The sequence below is a fragment of the Cupressus sempervirens genome, chromosome 8 (genome assembly GCF_028749045.1).
Source record: "Cupressus sempervirens isolate cs-2001-9-10 chromosome 8, ASM2874904v1, whole genome shotgun sequence".
Classification (NCBI taxonomy): Eukaryota; Viridiplantae; Streptophyta; class Pinopsida; order Cupressales; family Cupressaceae; genus Cupressus; species Cupressus sempervirens.
In genome coordinates this window covers 395,396,336-395,413,926 of record NC_143125.1, presented here as the reverse complement: position 1 = coordinate 395,413,926, position 17,591 = coordinate 395,396,336, and the positions used below count along the sequence as shown (strand labels likewise).

Here is a 17,591-nt window from a genome sequence, read left to right as displayed (position 1 = left end):
ACATAATATCTTCCTAAATAAATTCCAGACCAGACCATGAGCCCAAAGACAGAATAGGCCATAAAAAACAGAGATATACAAGGTTGTAATTAAGCAGCCAACATCAACATTCTCACTGCTCAAGAACTGATTCAAACAAATGCCAACTAGAAATATGCTTTCCAACATTACAATTTATGTATACACATTATCATATAGCTCAACGAAATGTTAAAAGCATATGTAGCCAGCCTACCAAAAGCATCTGATCCAATACAAAACGAACAACTTAACAGGCTTTAAATTTAGACACTCATGGAATTATACAGAATCGTCACTGAATTTCTGAAAAATTGTAATATATATATACAGTGGGACCAGAAATACAACTAGATGAAAATACATATTAACATTCAACAAAGAGCCTATACTCACAAAGAAAATTTATTTGTACCATCCAGTTGAAACAACTATCAGCAATTGCCAACATTTGAATCTCCCTTTTGTACCACAAACTTCATCTAGATTTTGTCTCACTTCCCTTGCTCCGTAAATTTGAAAGTGAAAAGAAAGAGCGTGATGCTGTAGAGTCAGAATATAAAATTATTACATAATGCAACATCTTTCAACAAATTAGGAAAAAATTACAAAAGTAATAAAGCATACTTCATGTTTAGGAAAATCTCCCCTTTACCTTTGTGTGTATAGGTCGCAGAACTATTATCATCATGGGAAATAAGGCTTCCAAGAGAATGTGCTACAGCATTTGAAATCCAGCAAAAAAAAATGGCTTGTTAGATTAGCAGTAGCAGAGGTAAAGCATATTAGTAATAATAGAATAAGTTATTGCAAAAACTCTTGGCAAATAAAAAGTCAAGTCATCTAGATTTTCATTCCTGAAAAATTAAGCAACCAGTCTACCTTGGCTGGAAATGCCATTATCTGAGGTTGCCCCCCTTGATGGCTGGCTCATAGTGGTGGCAGAATCTATAGTTGCCTCAAGTCTGCCCCCATGATCTTCAGATATTCTACTTCCCATCTCTCTCACCTGATTTGTATCTGCATAACTGATAGGTGTTGAGCTATTATGCCCTTTCCTACCAAACTTCAGGAGTCTTTTGAATCCTTTAGAACCATCCTTGGGCTTTTCTCCACTGCTCCCCTTTTGACGGGAATGAGAAGCATCCACACTTACACAGTTAGCTGCTGATGAGGTAATCTGTGGAATATTAGACATATTCTGTGATAGTGAACTTGAATTTAGAAAATCTGAACTGGAATCAAGCGGACTATTATTTTCAGAAACAGGATCCCTGGGAATGAAGACTCCAGGAGGTCCAGATATTGTTTCAGGGGCTAAAGGAGCATCATATTGACTAAATTTATTGTAAGAAGTGTCCTCAAAGGATGTCATACGTGCTAAAGGAGCTTGATATGTTTCATTTGTGTTACTTCTTTGAATTATTGATGATGAGCCTTGCACGACATTTTTTTCATCCTCTCTTAGATCAGATTCCACAGAATGAGTGTTGAGCATATCATATGAACTAGAAGGAACTGATTCTCCTTGACAAACCTTTTCAATCTCCTTTTCTTCAACTAAAGATACTGGGGTTTTAATGAGAACTGCTTCAGACTCTGTGCCATGGCAAGACTCTGAAAGTGACTCAAATTGGCCCTGACTAGAAATATCCCCAGCGTTAGTTGAAGCTGGAACACTGATAGGAATGCACCCAGCACCAAGCCCCGCTTTCATTTTGGATTTGTCTGAAATATATCCATTTTCTTGGTTTTTAGGTTCAATGAAAACTTCTTCTCTAACCGTGAGGCTACTCAGCTCATCAGATTGTGGACATTTTTCATCTTGTAGTGCAGCTTCGCGATCATCTGTACTTGATTTATTAGTTTCCAAATTCCTCTTTGACTTCATATTTCCAACATCAGCAGCCTTGATACTTCCTTTTCCTTTCTGAGAAGCCAGCACACTGGTGTGCTTTGCAGACTTCTGCAAGCTCGTATCCATCTCTGAATAACCCTTCAATAACTTGTCCTTTGATTCACTTCCCGTAAAAACGTTTTTCCTTGTTGCAGCCAAATGACGTTTCTTATGATCAAGGTTGTCTAATGCAGGTGCAGTTGCATGTGTCATTGTACCATTAGGTCTTATGCTACCTTCTTTTCCATTCTTAGAGGAAACAATTTTATCAGTACTCTTCTTAGTAGCAGATAATCTTCTACTAGCTGGATATGTCCCTTCCTGTTCCTTCTTAAGCTCAGTCAAGGATGGCACAGATCTACTAAGACTAGTTCCAGTCGGTTTTGTGCGGCTTGGTGGGTTTTTCTTGCGGGACATCACATCATTTGTTATTTCACTTGAGGACCTGGTAATATACCTAGAACCAGATGGACTGGGAAAAGAACCCCCAGGACTCAGGTCTCTGGATGTTCGTCCTTTTTGTGAAATAGGAGACAATAATGTAGTAGCGTGGCCGGTCTTAAGTTGTGGCTTCATGGCTTGTGAAGTTGATGAAGATGAAGTTGGACTGGTACTTCGTCTAGCTGCAATCCTCTTTTGTCTTTGCATCTTTAATTGTTCAAGCCGGTTTCTTTCTCTCTCTTCCTGCAATGATACATTATTCAACAAGTCAGGATGTTACAAAAGCTACAATGCATGCAAAATTATGACAAGGAACTAACTAATAATAAGAATCAATTTTTCATTACAATTACTTGAATTTAAGGTCAATTTTATTTTTTTCCAAGTGATCAACAGATAAAAGGTAGCTAAGGATAAAAGAAAAGCACCATCTCCTTCTTGGTTTTCTGTAAGTTAGCTTTGAACACCCGCAACTTCTCTGCACGCATTTGTGCTTCAGCTAACGGATTTGGTTTTCCTAGTCGTGGGTTTCTAGCAGCCATTTCTGCTTTTCTTTTCTCCAATACCTCCTTCATGGCTTTTAATTGCAGATCCTTTTCTGACTTCTTTGTTTTTGGATGGTCCTTCATTTTAGAGTTTGTCTTGTCTTCAGGAGATTCGATCTCATCCAGTACGCCAGCACGGCCAGAATGAGGCTCTACCTTATCAGCCACATTAGCCTGCATCTCATAGTCCATAGCCGGATCCCACAGTACACCTAAGGAGTCCCTTTCAGATATGCGCTCTGGCATAATGTATAGCTCATCACGCTCAAAATCATCAGTAATTTCATGTTGCTTACACTGGATACCATGAGAAGAATTTTCCTCCTCTTTATCTGCTGAGAGTTCAGAGTCAATATTCAAGATTGTCCTCCACTCATTACCAGGTTGATACTGTGGAATAGATCTAGTAGAGACCATGAAAGAATCATCCCCTATACCTTGCTCATAACTCTTGTCTGTATGTAGATAATCATTCTGCTGATTGGTTGTATACTTATATTCTCCACTAGCAAATGGATCTGAGTTGACAACATCTGAAGTTGTTTGCCCCACTTCTCCAGAAATGAATATATCATCATAAGTTATTGAGTTTTTAGGAATTGGGGATCCCTCGCTCTCACCAATTCCCCGACCATCCAATAGAGTATCTTCACCATCCCGTTCGGGTAAAATTAATGAATCTTTAGCCAGATCCTGATCTTTCTTCTTGGAAACCAACTCTTGCTCAAGACAAATCACATTGTTTGCTTCCCAGCCCTCTGAAACTAGATCATCTCTGTGAGTCACAATCATGTCTTCCACATTTGCAGCCTTTGGCTTACCACCTTGGTCTAAATTATCAACATTGTTCTGAGATGATTCATCATCCCTTAAAAGATATTTCTGGAAGACACTCCAACCCTCATTGTCATCATCTTTTTGGTCAGTTTCTGTAGCAGGATCATTTCTTGTAGTATTACCTTTATTATTCCTGGAATTCTGACTATCTGCAGAATGCCTAGAGCCTAACTTTTTTGTCAAAGATTCTGCAGATTCCTTGCCCTTCTTCTCAAAAAGGCCAATCACATCATGGACGCATAACTGAACATCTTCAGCTTGGTTCTTAAGATCATCTTCACCATTACTATCCATATCTGAGTTGGAATTTTCTGAAATGTCCTCTCTGCCTGTTTGATCAGATCTTTTTGATGTAATATAATTGATATTGCGAATAACCACCATGCTAGATCGCTTGTTTCCAGCACGCCCAATCTGTATCTTCCTATGTGGAGAGGAGGATCTTCTGTGAGGAGATTTGGACCTTCGGTGCAGATGTCTATTTAATTCTTGACTGGGCATATATTCTCTCTCTGGGTCAGAATCACTATCCTGGCCTACAAATTCCGGTGACTTTGAAAGAGATTTTGGACTTCCTGTATCTGAAGTTTCTGATTTTCTATTTGTGTCCCTGTCATTAATTGCATGATGTTTCATATCTGATGATATTCCAGTCATGGCAGGTGATTCTGTCATTTGAGCTGTACCAAACCTAGGATCTTCAGCATATAGAGGCCAGCGGGGTTGTAAATGTTGGGGAGGCATCCCTAAACCTTGATAATTATCTGATTGAGGATATACTCCCTGATAAAAGGGAGGATTTGGAGGATTACCATGATAATAAGGTGTACCTTGCATATGAAACCCAGGAAGCCCTTGCATGGTAGGCTGAGGTCCAACACCATAAGATAGAAAATTCTGTATGTGTTGTGGGGCCTGGCCTGGCCATACTGGCATCAGAGGCTGTTGGAAATGGCCTTGAGCAAAGTCATTGTTTCCAGCCAGTACTGGAGATACCTGACCTTCTAGAGATAACTTGTTCTCTGGGGATGAAAACAACATTGAACATTTGCCATCAGAAATTACACCAGCAGAATCCATTACTTAAGAGTTTGAAACAACAAACTCATACATAACCTTAGCATGAATCCTTGGGAAAAGAAATACCGAAAAACATACCTCTGCTATGATTCAAGCCCATGCTCTCCCCATTGGCATCTGTCAAACCTTCAGCTACATTTGATTTTCCATGGATGGTCATATCATCATGAGAAGAAACTTTCAAATTGCCAACTTCACTTGGAACATCAGACCATCCATCAGAAAATTCCTTTGGTTTTCGATGCTGAACAATAACAGATTCACTAGTCAATGTGATCCCAGAAGCATTCATAAGAGCCATCTCTGACCGAGTTGAAGAGGTCTCCATGGTTTCTAAGTCCATTTCTTCCAACCAAAGCCCAGTTTCTTGCTTTTTCTTCCATAAGTTTGTGAATTTTATGCAGGCTTCTCTGTTTCAAAAGAAATCAGCCAAAACTCCTAAGTTGTTACCACCAAAGTGCCAAAGGGATGTAAGAACTCTGGTAGTATATTATTGTGGAAATTCAAAGAAATCAATTCAGACATTTAAATATTCTTTATTAGCTATTATTATCATTCCAAACTAAAAAATATTACCGAAGACGAAAAGCCCCAAAGCAATCTGCAAAGGAACATAAATCTTGCATATGCTCCATATCAAACCCAGCAGCCGTAGCTCGTGCAAAGGCCATTCCTTGTTCTTTCTGCAACACAACTTTCCGTGTCTCCAAGACCCTAAGCAAGCATGCTCTGAGACAAGTGGGATGAATATGTTACACTAAAAGGCCTTCTAAAACGCAAATAGTGCACCATTAGAAATGAAAGTTTTTTACTGTCAATCATGATAAATGCAATTAGAACAGCTTGACTAGAATGTTAATAGCAGTCTAAATATTAATAATTTAAATAAAAGGATAAGAAAAATAACTTTGAATTTGCTCCATGTGCTGGCTCAATCCCATCAACTGAATGTCTTCTTGACTGAAAGAACATAAATACAAATCATAATGAGAAACACTGAATGTATATTCTGAGTTAAGTTTATTGGCTCATTGCAAGATAACTAGAAGTCCTTAGAACAACTTTAAATTGTTGACGTAGTGATCTTGTCCACATTTAAAATTGTTGACAGCTACATAGTCAAGTTCAAAACATTTTCTATAAACATACCTTATAAGGAACAATAGCACTTTCTGAGTCTTCATCAAGAATAGGTCTGCTTTCTGCATCAAGAATTGCAAAGTAATCAGGATCCATAAACTGTGTAAACATAATCAAATGCTAGATAATGTGTAATTATTTGTTAATAGAGTGACAAAGCATCATGAAAACCATGTATTTGCCTTTTGGAAACAGATCTCCTTATGCTAGAAACTCATACTATAAATTGATAAAACAATTCAGCAACACATTGACAGCATAAGTCAAAATTTGGGATCAAAGACCCAAAAAATATATGATGCTGGAACACGCTGCACATTGATTCTTTCACACCAAGGAACGATCTGATTGTGAGCATTCAAAAAAAAAGCCACTTGCATATTATATTTGTATTGAATAAAATGGTTTGTTCCAAACATTTGAACTGAAGAGTCACATATTTTGAAGTATACAATCTAGAGTAGAGAAAGAATGTCTTTTATTCAAAAATAAACAAGTTAACAACGTAGTTTTAAAAATATTACTGTATGATTAAAATCACACAAATACCTTCTTTCTGTTGAGAAGGGATAGATTTAAGAGTCTGCTCTTCAGTCTGCCAAAGCAAGCATCAAGTTAGATATTATTAAAATATAATTTTCTTTAGCTGTGATAACTTTTGACCACTTACCACAAAAGCATCACTGCACTGAATAGCAATGGCTTCTTCAATCTGTATTATTTCTGTCTCTATTGTATCAACCCTCTCAAGAACCTCTGGAGTACTGACAAACCGAACAAACCTGTCAGCAGAAAACAACCGACAGTTGTGACAATAGCTTTACAATATAGGAGGCATCCAGAAACAAGTGCTTTGTGATTACATGTGACTTGGATCATACTGTTGATCAAGGTATTAAAGGTGTCTGTTTTGTAAAATAATAATAGCTCTGTCAGGGCTAAAATTTGTCCAATTTAATCTAAAACTCACTTGGCAGAATAGCCTAATATTGTTTCATAGAATGACACAATATTTGACAAAACATACCTCTCAATGGTGCCTTTTGTAAACCAGGTTGCATGTTGATTTGATGCACCTGGTGGTTCCAGTCTAATTGAATAGCCACCCTTGGCAATTTGCTCTTCAGCTGTCTTTAGGTGTGTGAGAAATGGTTTGAGTAACCCAGATGCCAGCTTCTCTGTTTCACCTTCAGCTGAAATAACAAGCTCGCATCTAACAGATAGGTCAACACAACCAAAAAAATTGTTATTATTCAAAAATTAATAAGATAATGTGTGCCTCTTTGACTAAGATATGTAATTATGTAATAAGATATGGAAGATTAGAACAAGCTCTTGTTTCTAGTTATTACTGATTTGTAAGGGCAAGTTATCCCCTTTCTTAATATTGAATAATTCCAAAGGCAAACAACATCAAAAGGGTCTAGTTAGCCATGTTCAATAATACCGAAAACCTAGACACTAAAATACACATGTTGGCTAATGCGGCATGCCTGGGTGTCCCAACAAAGGGACGCCCAACCATCCAGCCCTATACAATCACTCACCAGCATAGCAGAATAAGACACAGCACAACATAATGAAAAGTATTATTTTATCAGTATGAAGAGATATGATTACAGATGATAGGACAACCTTGCCCTGATTTGACAATGAAGTTCTAGGCTCAACACAATCCAGTCTGCAGGCCTGGACCCCTCTCCTAACTAGCTAACTGTCTAGTCCCAGATAATCTAACTCTAAAACGGCCAGGCTCAATTATGCATATAACCATGTGGGATTTCGCCTTTACATTTTTTGCCTTGCATATTCTTCTTGCAGCCACAATTCAATTTCACCTATTCTGCAGCCTGCATTAACTCTTCTGCGGCTTTATACCCATTCTGGCATTGCTCTAAGCCACAACATAAATGGTTTCAAGAATCAAAATTCTTCTCGCATTGCACACAAATACTGACAAACAACTAGCCATTGTAATTAGAAAGGAACACATCAGATCACAGATACAAATTTCCTATTTTATTCAAAAATGAATGGCTCCCCATTGTTCTTGTGTGGAAGTCTTCAATGACTATTTCAATAAGATACTCGTCACCATTCTCCACAAACAATGGCTTATGTATATTAAGCTTGTCATCAAGGAGATTGTTGGCATGTTGAATATAGTTCACAATGATGTGTCCCTTTTTTCTTGCAATAGTAGTAAAAAATTCCATCCTTGCACAGCTAATTTCTCTTCAAAGTAGAAGAATTTTTAACCCAAATTAAAAAATTAGGCATGTCTTCAAACTTGATGCTTCTGATCCAAGCAAAGCACTGTGCTAATGCAATAATTGCTTCAAGGTATTTGAGAAATCAACATACTCTAGGCATGCATCTAAAAGTCAAAACCAAACAAAGTTGTTTTCCATTTATATTTTGTTGTCTCCTATGAGGTCCCATCAGCATCAAAAGGACTTGCTGTAGTCCCATTCACAAGATCCAATATATATTTTCAAATATAGTAGTGCTACCAAACAGTTCAGGGTGCATTAGTGGTGGTGCTCAACATCTTCAATCTTATTTTGATTAGAGGGTGATTAAATACTTTTAATGTGGGGAAAACAACACATTGATTGCAAAATTTGAAAAATAAAGACTGACTAATACAAAATCTAACAAATAATTTTAAATGAATATAAAATTACTAATAAAAAGTTTCTAAACAGATCCCCACCAGATATTTTAACATGTAGATCATTAACACACTCTTGCCACAACTTATGCATAACCTATTTTTGGAAGACTTTATGCAATACCTATCATTTGGATCTATTCCATCAAATCCTTGTTGAAACTGAACATAACATAATCAATCTCCACTATGGTCAAGCATAATATTGAACCCCAAAAGCCTAATAGTTGTTTCAACACCAAGGGTAACCCTACCAAAAAAATACATACATTTAGAATTTGTTATGCATCGAAGAAGACATAAATTTGAATATGATAAGTCAAAGATGTGAATCAATGGACTTCCTAATTCAATTCAATGCAGATTAGATGACTACAAAAAGCTTGAGAGGAGATTAAAGCCATGAAACTTCAAAGAACAAGTGGCCCATCAAACATGATTGTAAGAGCCTATGCAAGAGCATTCATTGCCTACCTTCTTGTCATGAGCATATACTATATTGTTCCAAAATGTTCACGCTGTAAATGTTTTGGAGTCCAAATTCTTCTAAAAAACACTTATCTATAACAACTTGTTATCCATGTAAATCCCCATATCTCAGCAACGGTGGTTCTAATCTGAAAACAAGTGGCACGAGCAATACTCAATCACCACAGATGAAGCTTCCATATTAACTTTTCTCCCATTTTAGAAATTTACATGTCTTTTTTTAAGACTAATTCAAATAGAGCAAGTCAAATCTACAAAGATTTGAAGGGTTTTACTATTAGGCATTAAGAAATCACATGCTATTTGGAGCGTTTGTGGGCAAAATATACCTCGTTATTGTGCCTAGAAACAAAGAACCTGTAAATTGACATGAAATTTGTCTATTTTAAAGCAATTGGCAAAAAAGGCAAAAAAATTATTCCTCGACAATACAAAATAGTCCATAAAATGTTAACGCTAGATGACTCTAAGGGGGTGAATCAGTACAACCACAAATTCAAATCCTTTAACTATTATCTTCCACAATACCAACCATGCAATGAAAACTATAACATAGGAGTAAAGTAAATCAAGCATCCACAAAAGAGACAACGAGAAACCAATATTTTTCATGTGGAAACCATTGGTCAAAGGGAAAAGCAATTGTGAAAATTAGTACCCACAAATCTCACTACTACAGTAATAAGTTTGCCCTATTAGCAGCAATTACATCCACCCAATTAAGAGCTATTACAAAGATTTGTTAGGATCAAACCAGTTAAGGGATTTCAAACTCCTTTTGAGAGTCACCTTGTTAGAGGATTTGTGCTCCAGACCTGTTAGGATCCTCCTCACCTTGCTAGGAGTGACCCGGTTAAGAGATATTGCTTGCCAATCTGTTAGAATCAACAAGTGAAGAGTGATCTACTATTTGCACTCAAAGCATGATAGCTCCAATGTAGCTTTGGTCAATGCTCTTATCTGGAGTCTAAATTGCTTCTAACACACTATTGCACATCTGAACTATCATTGCAACATCAATAATCACACTAACAATTGTCGCAATTCAATTTTTTCTATCTCATTTTATAATTGTTTTAAGACAATGGAAAAACCCTAAAATAGTTTACCATGAGTCAGCTTAACAAGCAATTTAAATTTCATGAGTGAGTGCCAATGCCTTGAATTATGTGCCACAATGTCGGCCCTACACAATTTACTAGGCAACTAATCCATCCTTTGACTTTAACATTACTAGATTGTTGATTCATCACAACTAACTTTGTCGGTTACTCTGTTCTTCACACTATGACTTGTTTAACTCATTAGATCTTCGTCGTTTACTTCACTCTGGTTGATGCGATTCAGAATATAGACTAATATAGCTCTGACAATACTTCCATAGCAATCGCACACTTTGAAACATCAAAATTCTTCATCGCACATCACAAAACCTATAATTGGTTATCCACTCACCAGTACATTGAACACTTCATGATTCCAGTTATTTGAACTTTGATCCATTCCTCTACCAGTATAGTCGATCTGTCATTTGTAGAACACTGTGTTGCTAGTAGTGACAACACCATAATGATCCTCCATGCAATCCAACACAAAAACCTCATTGCACATCATCATTATGCCAACAATCTCCCCCTTTAGCATTGATAGCAACAGTTAGTGAAAATTTTGACCAAGTGTCCAAAAATTAACCGATCATCAAAATGTAACTCCCCCTTCATTGATCTCTGACCTCTAACAATCTGAATACTGACTCCCCCTATTAATGCTTACAGGAACTACTACTCCCCCTTACAAAATTTTCACATCATCTTAGCCACTCCCCCTTTGACAACAATGACAAAGGTAATATCAAAAATGTCAAAATTGTTTATTGGTATACAATTATATCCTCTTGAAAACATTTGCAAAATTTGTCTTCAATACCTGAAGATCATTCTCCTAGGTCTTCAATAGATTTCCCACTGTGACTATCTAACTTCTTGAAAATGCTAATTCCTCTAATGCGTCTACTTGATACATATGTGGTAAGGCAAGAAGGTAAGGCAAGAACTACCTCCACTTCCTCGAGTCCTTTTTGCAACAATTCTATCTTGGGAATCAGGTTGCTCTACAACTCTAGTAATGTTGCTATCCACTTCTCCTGCTCACTATTGTAGGTCTTCAACTTATGACTTACAATCCCTACACAAACTCCAAAATTTGTAGTTGAATGAGTTATTGGATCAAAACTTGCTACTAAATTCTTGAGCTCTTCTTTCATTTGCTCAAGATCTTGTACAAACTTTAAAAAATCACATAGTGGCGAGTACTTTACCACCATCCTAGAGTCCCTCCTTCACTTGCTTCACCTTCACTATTAGTGTGACTTGGTCTAAGGCTATTGACTAAACCAATTTTTCAAAAAAATTCTTCTCATACTCCTTTTGAACTTTATACATTACAGCATCCTTTAGGCTTTCCATTTGTTCACTAGCTGCAATGGCCAAGTGTCCAATTACGCAATGGGTGTTGCACATGCATCACAATCCACTTCTAACATCAAATCTGAAAGTACATCCCTAGCTGATAGGAAAACTTGAGCCTCTTTCTTCTGATTCTTTATCATTTGCTTCTTGGTCTTAGATTACAAAGATGTGGTAATCTCCATTAACTCACTTGGGCTCAAAATATTTACATCAATGGGCCCTTGAATGACCAGTAATCAACACTCTTCTTTAGTGTAGATAAGGTTTGCAATATGATGTCATGATCCGTTTCCTTGTCTGCAATACCTATCTCTACTTGCTCTTGCTTCTCTTGTTCACCTTCACTTTGCACATCATCAATATATGCAAGCACATCCTTTTGCTCATCACTTCCAGTACACTTCTACAAATACATATTGTTCCTCACCAGTTGGTGCATTCACTAAAACATTATCAACCATCAATTCTTCCATTACCTGATGAATTTCGGTTATTTATGGTACTTTAATTGGTTCCTCTAGAGTATTTGGGATATCAATATCATTATTTGTGGCTTGTTACCTTTGGATCTTCCAATTCCAATTCATCATCAACCACTTGAACTTCATCTTTCTCTGGTTTTGCCAATCCTAAAAACTCCTTCAAGATGTCTTTTGTCTCATCTTGGACAAATTGGATCTCTGTAATGTCCCCATTTTTTTAGGCTCTTGGGATTAGCCTATCATGTGACCCTCGTAGGCTAATGAGGATGGACAGAGGATCTCTTTCAGTGGGCATCTACTTTAGGATTCAATATCCTATGGTTTGGCTTTCGTTTGGCATCATTCGGACTTCATTTGCTATAGTTTTGCCATGTTCACTATTTATAGTAAGTCTAATATTGATCGAGAAGGACCCTTTCTATTTTTGGAAAGTGCATTTGGTCACATGGGGAAATAATAGGTGTGACTCCTATTTCAGACAACATATTAAAAGGATAAGTACTTTGGGAGTTATTATTATTTTGGTGGCCAAATTATTATTAAATCATTAAATGGCTTATTATAAAGTTATAATTTAACTTTATAATTTCACTTAAGTTGAGGATTGAGTCATCATGGGAAGAGGTCATTTATTTAATTAATTCATGGAAGCCTAAGCCCAGGTATTAATTTAAAGTATTGGAGTAAATGAATTATTAAAAAGAAAAGTATATCTTTTTATCCCACATTGGTAAGAATTGTGTTTGAGCTCTCACAAGAAAGAATAAAAAGGGACTTGAGAGCTCATTCTAAGATATCCATTGTTCATTTGATGAAAATTTATAAAGTTTCTTGGCTGTGAGAAATGGCTAGGGTTTGAGGACTGATTCCTCTCTTAGCAATTTGAATCATCACTGATTGATGATGGATTTTGCAAACTGAATTCTCATAATACTATTTTGATTTTGTGGATGCAAATTTGGTGCTGTTGTATACCAAATTGGAAGAGAACTATTAAATTGCTTGCCTCTTCATTGGGGACTCAAGGTGCCACTAGGCTACAAGTTTCTTTGGATATTTCATGCATTTTTCATATCATTTAGATGCATATTAGAAGGTATGGCTGTAGGTGAAAGTTTGTATCAGATTTAAGCATTATTCTTGCGGATGTAAGCCAAGACTCTTGGCATCTTTTCCTTGTCATCATTATAGGAAAGATAGCATTACAAATTAAATGTCATCCTTTGGGAGTTATATATTATTGTAATGATCATTTGAATATTGTATGAGGATGTATGCCAATTGTATTACGAAAAGTCACTTGGCTGTAGGTGGTTAGTTTGATGTTAGAATTCATTATTATGCATAGAAAGGATATAAAAGACTTGCATAAGCATCTTAGGTGTTGATAGAATTATTTAGAAGTGAACTTCAAAGCAATACTTGCAATCAAAAGTGCTGTTATAAGTTATTAGAGCAAACTGAAATTTATATGTCATATGACCCTTGTATGCAAAGTGTTTGATGAAATTCCTTGAGCCTTTATCAGCATTTTGAGATCAGATTTGAGCAGGGTCATTACAGTCTCTCCATTTAATGATCTTGTCAAACCTTTACATAGTCTACAAGGTCGGTCTAGTCTTGCCAAGAATTTCCTTAATCTCTTCTAATGACAACTCCAGTTGAAGTTGCAATAAGAGATAATCAAAGAGTTCCTTATCTTGTTTCAGTGCAGACTTCCATCTAGCTATACAATGATGTAGGTATATGACCTTGTAGTTCAATCAAAGCTTTAGTCGACTTACTCATATTTAAAACTTCGGCATCATCAATTTGTATTTTCTCATCCTCTCTGAACTATACTTATTCACATCTAGTAAGATAACCCATTTCTTTTATTTATCAACAGCAATAAACTTACTCATATTGGGCTTGTCGGTCTTCATAGTAGGTGCACCGACTACCTTAGATTTCTTTCTAGTGGCCTTCATCTGATTCAATACCTCCTTCACTATGATCATCATCCTTTTCTCTTTGTGCCTTCTCTTTCTTCCTCATTATGGTTGTCTTCACCAATTCAGTTGTCTTCTTTCCTTTGGATGGCTCAAGTTTATCAGCCTTCTTGTTCTTACTAGCAACTTCTCATGTGGTGTGATTTTCTCCTCCTTTGTTTGTTGGTTTGAGCTTTACCAATTGTTGAAGATATAACTTCAACTTCATCTTCTATTACGACAGCAGTAGATGTGGTAGCTTGTTTTGCTTCATATTTGTTCTGGCCTTTTCAATATTTTATTTTCTAAATCCTTTCTTCAATGCAAATTGCTCGACTTCCTTCTTTATTTTCTTCCCTATAAACGATTGGTGCAATTGAATAAACACTTTTCTACCCTACTCATCAAAGGTTCCAATCTAGGAACACTTTGGTCTTTTGGTTTTGACTATAGATCTTCTACAAAGGCTATCAACAAATCTACTTCAACTTCATAGCCCATCGACATTACACGTGAAGTTTTAGGCTCTACTACTTCCATCTAACAAGTGTCAGTATCTACCACGAAACAAATAGTAGTGTCTTTGTAGTCCTAAAAACAATTGATGAAATTCTCTCCCTGATGCATATCTTTTTGGAAACTCTTAAAGTAGCCCCAAACATAATTAGTAAAATTGTTCCCAAGCATTCTAATGCAGTTCTTTATTTGGACCATTATTGGTGTGTCCTTTGACCATGCCATACTACCTATACTGAGAAAGAAATTTTGAAAGTAAAAAAACAAACCCATGAGTATCTAACTCTAAGGGTTGTCTTTTGTCCTCATTAATCTTCTTTGTATCCAGATTGAATAGTTCTCACATAAACTCGCAAAGATCATACTCTTTATTCTCTTTCACCATCCGGTAGGTAGTAAGAATTGTTGTTGCCGAAATGTTGTCCATTCTACTTAAATGATAGACCTTATATTTAACCACTATAGAAGCAAACTTTGCTAAAAGATCGACAATGTCATTCACTGCCATTGCCCTTTTGTCCCATCTAGATTTGATCAACTTAAATAGCCTCCTTGGTAATCTTGTAGGGATGGTCCAACCACATAAACTAATCATGAACACAGCTCAAGACATATCTTACTTGTTCATCCTTGAAATCCTTTGGGAAATATACTGCATTCGTGAAACCCTTGTCAACAATAACTTTTTGTTCACCCTTCAACACTAAATTATCATCACAACTCCTTATATTGATCAAAAATTATTGTTGCACCTAGATTCTCTTGTTAGTAGTGGATGTAAGCTCTCACATCCTCAATGTGCATGACTCCATTAGGCACACTCAATAAGGCACTTGCTCGACCAACCTCAATCAACTAAAACGGATGTTTCTTGAACTATGATCAAGGTATCTCAATTACATCAATAAAAACAAGTGTAGCCATGATTACAGTAATAGGAAAAAAGTTCAAGATCCGATAAATACCTTTATAATTTTGAAACTAGGGTTCTTGTCGGGTAGACTTGAGTACAGTGTGCAATTCTTCACCAAAACACCAATAAATGCCTCCCCAGTGGCTTAGATCACCTTCAATCGCTCAAATGATGACTTTTGTAGCTTTTGGACTGCTCTTCAAATGTGTAAGTGACAAATGAAGCTCAAAACACCTTTAAACCACTCTGACAAACTAGCATTCAATGCATCATCGGTTGAGCATAGCTATGCACCGCTTAACACAACAAACCTTATTACCAATTGGGTAAAACTTCATATAATGGAACCAAACTTCACATCATATCACAATTCATCATTATGCATCTAAAAATGAAGATATATCTTACCGCACATATCTCTAGGGGGTATGGAGATTGATTTGACAGTACTTGTTCCCCCTCAACCTGCAATTGTTGATGAATTCTTCACACCTGATGGAGATGCGGATCCTTCTGATGGCTTGATCTCATCCTTCTTTACCCATACTCGACTCGTTGCTTTCTAGTCTCTTCAACAATTGCAATCAACTTTCCTTTCTGATCATTCACCTTGTTCACCGGTTGGTTTTGTTGCTTGTTCCTTGATCTACAAAGGAAACATGTCGTGCCACTAGCTCTCCAAGATCCAACATTACCTCTATGTGTTCTCAATCTACAGCTAGTGGCCATGTGACCATAGCTGAGGCGATGGGAAAATGTTACATTCCACCAATTCTAATTCTATTCTTTCACAAATGATCCTTGATTGTTTATCCTAGTCCTGCACTCATTAGCTATATGTCTAAATTTGTTGCAATTGTAACGATAACCTTTAAACACACTAGGTCTATTTCTGCGAACCCTAGCAGTATGACCCATCTCATGAAAAATTGAAGATTTAGGAGTACAAGGTCTATTCCTACATAAATTTGCCAGTAAGTCCCACTTTATGAAAATTGAAATGAATAGGTTTATAAATTCTCTTACCAAGACTTTTCTTGTTCACCTTTGGTGGAGACTTGGCATCTTGATTGGCCTTTTGGGCTCTGAAAGACTCTCCAACTTCATAACTAGTATAACTGATGCAGGAGCATCCAATGGTGTAAGGGCAATCTTGTATCACCCAAAAAAAAATATGCTTAGTGTTAGTTTCTATTTAAAGTGTTTTCATTTATGGATATCCATTTGGGTCAAATAAAGATTCCAATTCTCATAGTTCCACTATTGGTTTTCTAGGTGAGAGTTTTTGAGCACCTTGGGAAACGTGCCAATGCAGATAATGGGTTGTTTTGTAATTGAGCCATAATTATGATGGGTTAGAGGGTGTAAGTTGGAGAGATGATAATATTTGTAATTTAAAACACTCCAAAAAAAAATCAGGTGAAAAGGCTTTACGGTTTGAAAGTTATTGCAGTTTTAAGTTGCCTAGAGACCTCCTAAGAGCACTTTCGAGTCAAATTTGAGGCACTAAACGATCTCGTATGGGACTGAAAAATGGGGGACGAGCGAAGCTGTCAATAGGGCTCTAGAGTGCTGTGAGAGCTTTCCGAAAATGTAATTGGTTTGTCAGTCAGAGTCCCGAATCAAAAGTTATGCCTCCCGGAAGTTGGACTACCATTTTTGGATTCTTCTAATTTTACACCGGTTTCTAACATGATTTCTAGAACCTCTTGTTTTGGCGGTGGATGCCAAATGGCATATTCTAAAATGTATTCCTAACCCTAAACCTAATTGGGGTTTATTTAAGAACATTTCTAGCAATGTAAAGGTAGTTCTTGGTGGAGTTTGAGAGAAGGTACTATGAGGAGGACTTTTCTCCAGGATCTGACCATTGTAAGCTCGTAGGGTATGTATTTGAGTTTGTTTACATGTATTGAATGTAGTAACAAATTTTACTGATAATAATATTTCCCTTTTCCTGTTGCATTCGTTTTGGTTGTGGTTGTGCCTTCATCAAGTGGTATCAGAGCAGGTTTTCCTAAGTGTGTAGACAGAGCGCCGACTGTGAGGTAGTTTGCACCAAGATTGTGTGGTTGTGGGTTTGAGACAAGAAGATGCCTCCACGAAGGGAACGTGGTGGAA

At 36.8% G+C, this 17,591-nt stretch overlaps 1 protein-coding gene across 1 annotated transcript in view; it reads right to left on the bottom strand.

Moving 5' to 3' along the window:
- Positions 1 to 300: 300 nt before the first annotated feature.
- The window catches only part of LOC149542947 (uncharacterized), a 42,582-nt gene continuing 25,291 nt past the window's right edge, over positions 301 to 17,591 (bottom strand). The window contains exons 2-12 of the mRNA XM_089797883.1: positions 6,986 to 7,171; positions 6,629 to 6,740; positions 6,508 to 6,553; positions 5,968 to 6,020; positions 5,726 to 5,778; positions 5,395 to 5,547; positions 4,897 to 5,228; positions 2,785 to 4,760; positions 901 to 2,599; positions 674 to 736; positions 301 to 561 (exon numbers count right to left, since the gene is read on the bottom strand). Coding sequence (XP_089654009.1) covers positions 497 to 561; positions 674 to 736; positions 901 to 2,599; positions 2,785 to 4,760; positions 4,897 to 5,228; positions 5,395 to 5,547; positions 5,726 to 5,778; positions 5,968 to 6,020; positions 6,508 to 6,553; positions 6,629 to 6,740; positions 6,986 to 7,171 — 4,738 coding nt within the window. The 3' untranslated portion in view covers positions 301 to 496. The remainder of the gene's footprint in view (positions 562 to 673; positions 737 to 900; positions 2,600 to 2,784; positions 4,761 to 4,896; positions 5,229 to 5,394; positions 5,548 to 5,725; positions 5,779 to 5,967; positions 6,021 to 6,507; positions 6,554 to 6,628; positions 6,741 to 6,985; positions 7,172 to 17,591) is intronic.